The 11,405-nt window shown below is 28.7% G+C and overlaps 1 protein-coding gene across 3 annotated transcripts in view; it reads left to right on the top strand.

The window, feature by feature from the left end:
- Nucleotides 1-11,405, top strand: part of LOC136083670 (TNF receptor-associated factor 3-like) — a 114,062-nt gene that overhangs the window by 11,145 nt on the left and 91,512 nt on the right. For all 3 annotated transcript variants that reach the window (XM_065803226.1, XM_065803228.1, XM_065803227.1), the window contains exon 4: nt 2,520-2,684. In XM_065803226.1, coding sequence (XP_065659298.1) covers nt 2,520-2,684 — 165 coding nt within the window. The remainder of the gene's footprint in view (nt 1-2,519; nt 2,685-11,405) is intronic.

The raw sequence follows: 11,405 nt of genomic DNA, 5'->3' as shown, positions 1-11,405 counted from the left end.
TCATTTGCTGCATTTTTCATTTTCACATCAGCTACACTTTGGTAAATGATATGAATTTAATCTTGAATATCATTAAATGCTTTTATGTTTATTGGAGGAGATAAGTTCATTAGACAACTAAATTTTTCCAAACCAGAATGACCTTTTCCTATCTCTCTCATGGCAACAACAGATCTATAATTTATTTCAAATAGTGACATTCCTGGACCTTGCTTTTCAATCTCTTTGCTAGAATAAGAAGACTGTTTCCAATCGCACAAAGATGTTGTTCAAGAAATGTTTAAAAACACAGCCAAGCCTTTCTTTTTTGATAAATCAGTTGAGATTTCAATTGAATTATTATGGCATTGAGGACAATGTCCAATCAAATCAAATTAACAATTAATTTTAAAATGTCTGTGTCAATAAGTATAAAGCATGAAGGCAATTTATTTGAATCATTAATTTTTACAATACTATTTTTACTGCTATGTGATAACTTTTTTGAAAATGTTGATGTCAAGATTTTTGATTGAGTTGAGTTAATGATTTCCGATTTAGAAGTTAAATTGATGCTGACTGTTGATACTGAGGAAAATTGATTTCCTCTAAAGCATTTTTTTTAAAATCTTGTTACCACCTGCTTTCCATCTTAAATTTGAATCACATTTATTTTTCCCATAATAAAAATAAGCACGAGGCAAATAAATTATAACACAAGGCTGATTTTTCTATAAGTAATATATGTAAACATAGTAATTATACTTAAAAATCATGGCTTATTTAGGAAAATAAACATGAAACAGTTAATTACACCAGTGTCAAAAACTAAAAGTAAATGACGCAACACTCTAAAACACCTATTTTATAATATAAACAACCCGTTGCTAAGGCCGCTGCTAAGAAAATTATTTAACTTCTTTGTGAAACTTGCTATTTTAGAGCATTTTTAAATTCACTCCCTATAATGATCTATATATGTTTGGAATGAAGAATGTTTGGGCTTCAAAAATATGCAATTTTTGAAAAATCAATTTTTTTGATTTTTTTAAGTATAGGACCACCTTAATCCGATTGTCCGTATAGGTGAATAAAAATTACCCATTTTGTAAAAAAATTAACATTTTGGACTAAATTGGGATAACTTTGCAAGATGCGCAAAACAACCACAACTGTCTTTAATTGTCAAAAACAATATTTTTAAAAGTTGAAGTAAATTGTTTATACAGGGTGGCGCAAAACTAACAGTATGGTTTGATTGGGTAATAACTTTTTTATTTAATAGTTAATTATTATTGATATTTTGTTATACAGTATGTTATTAGGAAATATTTTTGGTTTAAGTGTGAAAAAATATATCCCGCAAGTGGTAGCCATTTTTGGCTTCGCACATTCGTGCTCTTTCCAATACATATTGCTTAACTTTTTACAAAATTTCCAGTGTTTTGACTTGAATTTCATTGCAATTGTTTTGTTTTAGCTGTGGTATGGTGGCTGGCTTATTTACGAAGACCCTATTTTTAAATAAACCCTTCAGAAAACAATCTGGTGCTGTTAAATCTGGTGAACGTGTTGGGTTCTTGAAACCCCTTCTAAGCAAAATAATGCTTTCGCCAAAGAGGTCATGTATCAGAGCCGTTGTGTCCCTTGTAGTGTGGGCTGTGGCTCCATCTTGTTGAAGCCACAACTGTTTTTTCACTACCATTACCGTAACTGAGGTGCCATGTGTATTTTCAAAAAAGTATGGACCAATGATCCTTTCAAATGAAGCACCTAACCAAACAGTACACAGTATGGGTGGGTGCAAATATTGCTGATGAACAGTTCTTGGATACTCCGTAGCCCATATCCTTCAATTTTGCTTGTCTACGAAACCATTAAATTTGAAATGGGCTTCATCGCCTATTTTCAAATTATTAATGAAATTGCGATTTTCTTCTGCTTTTTGTTGTAATGAAATGGCATAATCAAGCCGTTATTGGTCCTCTGAACGTTAAAATAATAATAAAATAATACAATATTTATAGTCTAACGAATATTAAAAGTTTTTAGTTAGACAATAAATATTGCAGAAGTTTATAGCCAGTTTTTAGAAACACAAAGCAAAAAACTTCAAATTTTTGCACAACGTTACCCAAAGTTACCCAAAGTTAAGGTAAGGCTTAAGTTTAAGTTTGCTCTTTGCATAAGCTCAAGTGTAATTTCAGATTTTAAGCAAGACTTTAAATATTATAGTTCGCTTCTTGCACTCCTCCTTAGAAATCTCGATACATTTTAAAGAAATTTAGCTTGTGTTACCCATTTATCACGGCTCAAATCAGATTTTATTACTCTTTTAAAAGAGTTTTGTTCCAAAGTTTTACAGAGCAATTTCTCCTTGATACTTTTAAAGTGACGTGGAAAATGCAAAATATATTTGGAAGAAAACGCTTTTAAAATAAGTAGCATTAGCAAAAGTAAGCAGCAATAAAAAAAAGTTTCAACAGTAAACGTTATTCTAATATACTTGAAAATAATTGAAATAAACTTTTCTCTTTAAGAACCATTTAACCTCTTGTGAATATGAAGAGGTAAAATGCCTCAATGAACAATGCTCTACTACACTTTTGCGTAAAGAACTAAGTGACCACATGGAAAAGCATTGCATTTATCGTTTGGTAACCTGTCGATATTGCAAACAAAAGATTGTTTTTTGTGGCATTCAAGTAAAACCATTTATTATCTTATATTTTTTTATTCTGTTTTTAGTTTGTTATTTATTATGACATAGAACTACCTTTACTTATTTAAATTAAATGAGCGGGCATAGACGTCTGTTTGACATCTATACCAAGTCTTATGGATGTCACAAGTCCGTAGGACACCCTTAAGACGTCCTGCGGACGTTCTGTGTCAGCTAGGAAAAAATTTTTGTGTTTGTGACAACAATGTTATAATATTTTTCTATAAATTCAATAAAGTAGGGTCATTCTTTTTTCTAACATCTTTTGACATTGAAGACATAAATATCATTTTTTCTTAACTACTTTTATTTAAAAAAGTAATTAAGAAAGAATGATTTTACGTCTTTTAAAATTCACTACCCACTTTAGCTGAATAAACAGAAAAAATCCCTTAATGATTATCGTCTTTACATCACCATAAAGATTTAACAATAAAACTATGTAGATTAAACGGATTCTAACTGACACTTGTCACTATGTTAATCTTGAAACTCTTATCAATATATAGCATGTCGTTTTTGAATTACATCTAAAATATACATTTCAGGTTTGGTAAATATCCGCTCAGAAGAATTTTTAAGATTATCCAACTTACAAAACAAGGCTTTAAAAATAATTTAATCACTATTATTTCAATCCTGATCAAGTTTACTTTCTATCTAAAATGCTCAAAATCAATTATCTTCTTCAGCTATTAAATGTCAATTAGTCTTAAACAAAAATACTAATCAAGTACATTTACAAATTTTTTTAATATAAGAAAGCTGTTGCTTTCAACTTTATTCTTCTAATAAATATAATTTTCATGTGCCACATGATTCTCCTGTAAAATATGGTCTAAAATCTATAAAATAGCACAGCCTATAATCTCGAAACAGTTTTCCTTTTCGAATAAAATCAATTGAGTTAATTACTAATTTAAAACAGTTTGTTTTTTTCCTATTTTTCAGAAAGATATTATTTCTAAAAACCTCAGATGTAAAACTTGTAAATTATTGTTATTATTACCACTCTCTTATTATACCTATTTTCGTATTTATTAATTTTATAGTAAAAATTATTATCACTTTTTTATTATCATTTACACTATTTATTGTTATTTTTTAATACTATAATTGTTATTATTCTTAGTTCTACTATTATTGTCATCTTTTTTGTAAAGTTATTGTAAAGTATTTACTTTAAATTAGGACTGGCACTATTTGTAAATGTCGTTAAAGTTTTACAAATTATTGTTTCAGAATATATATTATTGAATTTAAATTGAATTGATGTATTATATAAACTTTAAGGATACATCTAGAGGGGTTTTAAAACCTTTTAATATTTTCAAAGCCAAGCTTTTGTAATTTTGTTGTATCTCTCAAGTTAACTCCAAGAGGATTGGAGTTGTTTCCCCCTCCAGTTAACGCCAAGAGAATTGTAAATTTTAGATTATCACCACTCCAAAACTCCAAAATGCAAAACCCACAAAACTCTAATGAAATGCGAATTCTGTTTATAAACAATAATTAAACGAGTATTTAAAAATTTTTTAAAGTATTTTAAGTAACCATTGGCTGTTGCTTTTTGTTTTCTAGAAAAAAAAAAATTATTTCTGTGTTTCTATATATGAATGCAAAAATAAAGTTATTCAATTAACAAAAATGCATGAATTAGTATAAGTATTATGGGCCTTGTTAAGAAGCGTTACACTACTTGAATTTTACGTACGTATTCAAGATTTCACGTACGCGTTTCGCAATTTATGTAACGCTAAAACTTTTTTCGATTAGTTTATTTAAACAGTCTTTTAGGTCAGTTTATGCGGAAACGAAACTATTATTTATATTAACCAGTAATTAATTGTTGTAAAAAACATTAACCAGTAATTAACATTAACAAACATTAAAACATTAAAAACATTAAAAATAACATTAAAAAATGTTAACCAGTAATTAATTGTTGTAAAAAACATTTGCGGAAATATTTTTTTTATTAGATAAAAAAAACAGATAAATAAAATAAACTTATTTCTATTTTTTGTATTTTGAAAAAAAATTATTTTCATTTATTTCATTAAATTTAAATTAAATTTATTATTAAATATAAATTTATTTTATTATTAACTATAAATTTATTTTATTAAATTTAATTAAAATTCTTTTTCAAATTTAAAGGTGGTACACTACTAAAAAACACTTTTTTAATAAAAAATTGGAATCAAGCCAAACACTAATTTTTCTGGCGAGATTTATATCTTATAAAAAATCTGAAATGAAATTTTTTTCCAAAATTTTTTTTTACATCCATAATGGCGGAAAAACTGGCTAAAAAATGCCTTAAATTGAATAAATTTGTGACGTAATATCTTTCCTTATATAAATTTTCTCTCCTTCAAACTTTGTAGATTGATGCAATATAATTAGGGATTGCAGTCCCGCACACTTTTCAATCCCGTGGGATCCCCGCGGAAACTTTTAATTTCTGTGCGGATCCCGCGCGGGATTGGTAGATTTCTAATGCACATTATAAAAGGCAAAATGACAATTGTATTTTTCTTTCAAGTATTTCAGAAAAAATATACTCAACTTATTAAATTGATAAGATGAGGTAAATAAAACCAAACACAATTCATTTGTAAATCAGTATAAGTCTTAAAATTTAATGAACAAAAAGATAAGCCACAATACGAGGAACATCTTTTAGCTTTACGTAGAACGTCTATTAGCTTTATTTATTTTTTAAAATAACAAATATGAAAAAATCGTTGTAAGAAATGCGCTCTTAAGAAACAGACCCTACTTAAAGTATCATCACTTAATCTACTCCTCAAAGGACTGCATATATAACCAGCAGCTGAAAAAGCTTGCTCGGCCTCTACGATTGTTGGTGGTATGGTCATCAAGTAACTATGCGCTATATCTAGAAACTTGCCTCTTACTCCGTTATTTTTATAGGCAGACATTTCTTTCTTCAATAATTTATCAAAATCGAAAGAATCTAAATTTGGTATCTCCTTTACATTTTCAGTCCAGCTTTTCTTGTCTTTCTGTATTTGATTTTTCAATTCTTTTTTCAGCGATAGAATTGTAGGAGTAAGTATTTGGGAATTGTTAATAGAATCTTCAGCTTCTTTTTTTTCGAGTTCATTTTGTTCGTCTTGATTTCTTTCAATTGTATAAACTCATCAATATTTTTTTTATTTCTTGACGCATAACAGTTCTTCTTGGCATTGAAAAAGTGTTTTCATTTTTTTTAATTTCTTGTTCATATTGTTTAGGATTTTGAAAGTAAACTAATAGTCCATTTAAATTCTTATTACGACGTTGTGTAAACCTCTCATGAAGTGCTGCGGCGAAAACTATGCTCAAAAGTGATGATTGCTTTTGTAATTTATCTAACATAAATTGAAAAGTTTTTTCCGCAGTGACAAGGTTCGATTCTCTCCTGCATAATAGTTCGAGACCAAGTTATAATTGTGCCAGGCAAATAATTAAGTCATTAATTTAAGACCATTCTTTTTGGGTGAAACGAATTTCTGACCCAACATCAATTAAGGCTTTTTTAATACTTTTAGTCTATGAAATCTTTCTAACATATCGAACATACTGTTCCACCTAGTTTTACAATCAAGAATCAACTTAAGCTTTTTCCCGTGTTCTTGTAGGATATACTTCTGTAAATATGTATCATTTTTGACAGGAGAGTTTTTAAATATTTTCACAATCTTTCTCACTTTTTTCTTGAGATCTTTGTAATTGCTAACCAATTCAGCAGATGGTCGGTCCAAAACTATTGTCAAACCATATTCTTTATTCATAACTTCATCATCAGTGTTACCATATTCATCTTCTTCTTCACAATTTTCATATGTAGTAAACGATTCTTCAACTTCTCTGTTGTTTTTTTTGTATAAGATATCAATAATTGTAAGTTGTATTCTATGAGCATAACATAGTTGTTGATAGCAAGATATCATTTTACCGACTTTCACCATCACACTTGCTCCATCAGTGGTCATGGCGATAATGTCTTTTTGGAGGTCAATACCGAAGCTATTTAGCTTTTCTGCAACTAAATTGACGCAATATTCTACATTACACGATCCATGGATTCGACTCAATCCAAGATTAAAATGTTTTGTCATATGTACATTTAAGTTTAAGTATCTCTGACTATTTTGTGATGTTCATTCGTCAAACGTTATTGAAAACTTTTGATTTTGCTTTTTTAGTTATATGAATTTTTGCATTATATCGGCTTTTACAGAACCTGAGAATTTAACTACCATTGATCTTATAGTATTAGGTGAAGTAGGGAGCAGGAAACCACTCTTTGAAAACAAATGCCGCAAATCTGAAGATGTGCAAAAACTATTAAAAGCCATCTTTAGCAACCATGCGCGATACCATTTTTTCCATAGAAATTTCTTTTACGAAAAACGTGTCAATTGTTCTGACCTTTTTCGATAGAATTACTTCTTCGTCTTCGCAGTCGATGTATATTTTAGGCTCTAGTTCAAATGATTCATGCTGTTTTGAAGTTGAAGCTCCGTATTGTTGTAAAACATTTGATTTTAAATCGGTGCCACGTTTAGTTTTTAAATGGATTAATAACCCTTTAGTTGATCTTTGACTAATTTTTAAAGTAGCCGAATATAACAAGCACTTCGCATTTTCTTCTTTATCACTTTTTTTAAAATAATTCCATATAGTTTTAATTTGCGACATGCTTAGTTGGCACTTTTGTTTTAAAAACTTGATGTAAATAATTTTTAAAGTCTTTTTAAAAAGTAGTTTTTAAAAGTGTATTTTTTATTATTAAGCACGCACGTTTTCTATTTCACGTTTTCAACATACTCATTAACAAACATTTCAACATACTCATTAGCGAAAATTTTAACATAAGGGGTCGTCCCTTTTTTGAAGAATTTTTTGATGTTCCAGATAGGACACTTTTACACACCGTGCAAACTCATAACTTAAGTTTGTTTATACCTATGCCAAATGAGGAGGTCTTGCAAAATATCGGGATGGCGGAGGCCTGTGAACAAAAAGCCTTAAAACGCTAACCCTCCCCTGCCCATATGTGAGGGCACTAATGTAGTAAAATTTTCAACTTTACCTAAAACTAAGTTTAAATTTATTGACAGATTTTAATTTTTGTAGAAAAATATTGTATTTTACAAAAGTTATGACCATGCAAATTTTCCGACCCCCAAAATGAGAGGGGTGTAAATTTTGCATGGTCATAACTTTTTTGTAATTTACAATATTTTTCTACAAAAATTAAAATCTGTCGATAAATTTAAATTTAGTTTTAGATGGTAAAGTTAAAAATTTTGCTACATATTTCCCTCACGTTTGGGCAGGGAAGGGGGGAGGCAAATGTTTTAGGGCTTTTTGTTCCCAGGCCTCCGCCATCCAAATTTTTTGCAAAGCCACCTCATTTGGCATATTAACAAACTTAAGTTTGCACGATGTGTGAAAGTGTTCTATCTGGAACACTTTCACACGTTTTTTTTGGGGGGACCGACGGAGTCCCCCCCGAAAAAAAACGTGTCAATGGCGTCTCAAAATCTTCCAAATTTGACCATTAGGTTTTGCTAAAATAAAAAGCTTCTTAAATTAGCAAAGGGCACAAAATTTGCTGTTGCCCCTCCCACTGGGTTTTACCCTTTGTTTTCAATATTACTGATCTCGCGTAAGACTCGTTTTTTACTTACTAAAGAGGGGTGCCTGAAAAAAACGTCCACCTTAAGTATAGTTTATTTACATTTGATTCGTTATTAAAACAAAAAAAAGGTTTACATGGATTTCACCGGGAATCGAACCTGAATTTCCATCGACTATTTCCGGCGCATTAACCTCTCGCCCAAATACACACGTACCTTCGATGTATTTTAAATTTATTTAAATTATTATTTGCAAATATACTTAAAGACGTTTTTAAAATGCACAAACAAAGGGCTTTGGGGTCGTATAAAGTATCTAAGGTACCCTCCGTCTTTTTTTTTTTAATAAACTTTTTTATTGAGAAAAAAATAAAGGAGGGATGGGGGGGGGGATATCTGAGGACGGGGGTATTTGAGAAACGTACGTACTTTTAAGGAGGGGGGGGGTGGGGACATAAAAGTACGCATGGCAACAGGGGGGAGGGGGGATAAATTTCAAAATTTTTGGCGTACGTACTTTATGGACGACCCCTAATCGTTGACCAAACAAAAAAAAATATAAACGAGTTCGACTAATGTTTTGCTAAATAATTGTTTATTTTTGAATGATTTTTTTATATTTATAGCTAAGAAAAATATTTTAATAGCTGAATATATATATATATATATATATATATATATATATATATATATAATATATATATATATATATATATATATATATATACTGCTGAGTGCAACATATATCCAATATATATATATATATATATATATATATGTATATATTAGAAGAAAATATAAAAATGTTGACAAACTCAGACAGTTTCTGATAAATTGCTATTACTTATTTAATAAATAACACATCGTTTCTCAGACAGTTAATAAAACATTTCAATTAATCCTGACTCAGTATCGTCGTATCTGCATATAGTATAGAAGTTTCTCAGTTTACACCTCATTGTGCATTGTATGACTAGTAAATTTTTAAATGGATTTGTTTCGCAAATACATTAAACACTTTTAATTTGATATCTTTTTTGTTTAAAAGCATTGACTTTTTTTGTTTAAAAGCATCAATTTCAAAATCTCGCAAATCCCACAGTAGTTTTTGCAGGATCTCGCATGCTCAAAATTAATGCGGGATTGCAATCCCTAATTATTATGTTTGATTTCGGTTGACAGATGGATTTTTAATTTAAGGACTTATTTTAAATTTCATTACATATTATTGAAAATATGCTTAAAACACTAAGTTATTTGACTTTTCGTGGGCACTAGTTTCTTTACTAAAAAAAATTGAACAGGAACTTTAAAATTTTGTTACAGGAATTTTGTTAACCGTATCTCATATACTGAGTATAACCTGAAAATTTCAGTCAAAAATCATTACCCAATGTAAAGATTTTACGTTTCTAAGATACCCTAGAATTACAAAAATCAATAGTTGTAACAAACACATTTAAATTTTTTTTAAGTAAAATCTTGTTAAAGGTCCACCAAAAACATGACAGATTAGTTTTATTAGGCTTTTATTTATCACTGAACCCTTTGGCTACTGATCTTAACTTTTTTTATTGTTTGATGCACTTTTGTATTGACTTTCGCTTAATTTGTTTCAAACAAAATTTGTCAAATTGAATAGATGTTATAACTGTCCCAGCAAGCACAATCAACGTTGAAAAACCGTTGAAATTTATGATTGATTTTTGGTTAAAATGAAACCAAACGTTAGATCAACGTTGAAAACAAACCAAAAATCAACGTTATGTTAACGTTGATTTTTGGCTTAGCATTGATTCAACCAACTTTTATACGAGTTTATAAACCTTAAAAATTCAGCTTTTTGTGCCGTGACTCTTTTATTCCAAAAAAATATTTATTTTTGTAAAATATTGTGTTGTTGTGAGTAAGAAAAGAAACAATAATTCTTCATAAACTTATAATAGCTGTCACAGTATCTTATGCTATTGTACTGCACATCTTGTTCTCAATTGGTACAGCTTTCACTTATTATTATTAGTATTATTAGTTAACTTTATATTGTAATACTAACTGTTGTTATATTATTACAAATAATCTGCCCTGTACCATTTTTTAACTCAGGTAACTAAATTATAGAAATTGAAAATCAATTATTGAAAGCAAATAAAACCAAAAAAATAATTTACACATTTTTAGAATAAAAACTTATATAAAATTAAAATTATTTTCAAAACGATCTTGATAAAATCATGATATCGTTATCTAAATCATCAATATCAAATTCATATAATATCGTTATCTTCATTGTCACTTCAATATCAAATTCATGATATCGTTATCTTCATCATCAATATTAAATTCATATGTACTTTTATCGCTTTCTGTCATCAGACTCATTTTGATTTGATGCACGTTTTCCTCGATCCAATCAATATGGTGCAAACGCCAAACAGTCTAAATTATAACTTTGTACTTTGTGTCTTTTTATTTAAGAACATCGGCTAACTGCATCTAAATAAAAATATCTTTAAAGTAAGGTACATTTGTACATTTTACAAGTATATTATACTTCACATTGTTCACAAGAGAATGCGAATATTAAGTGATCATTAGTGGGAAAAAAAACAACTCATTACTGATCCGTGCCTAATTTACTTCATTATTGACCAAGATATCAGCCTTTTTGGATAAAGATACATTATAGATCAACTTCATACATCAACGCGAATACACACGCATAACACAAATCTTGGAGGCAGTTATACATCGCTTAAGTCAACCATTCGTTTAGTCAAACCGTTTTCCTTGGTCCCCTGGAGGGTCAAGATATCTGTAATTATCTCTATATATATATAAATATATTTATATATATTTATATATATATATGTATATATATTTATATCCATATATATATATATATATACATATAGTATATGTATATATATATATATATATATGTATATATATATATATATATATATATAAATATATATATGTATATATATACATATATGTATATATATATATATATATATATATATATATATACATATATATATATATAT

This window comes from Hydra vulgaris, chromosome 08 (assembly GCF_038396675.1).
Source record: "Hydra vulgaris chromosome 08, alternate assembly HydraT2T_AEP".
Taxonomy (NCBI): Eukaryota; Metazoa; Cnidaria; class Hydrozoa; order Anthoathecata; family Hydridae; genus Hydra; species Hydra vulgaris.
This window is presented reverse-complemented; position numbering and strand designations above follow the sequence as displayed.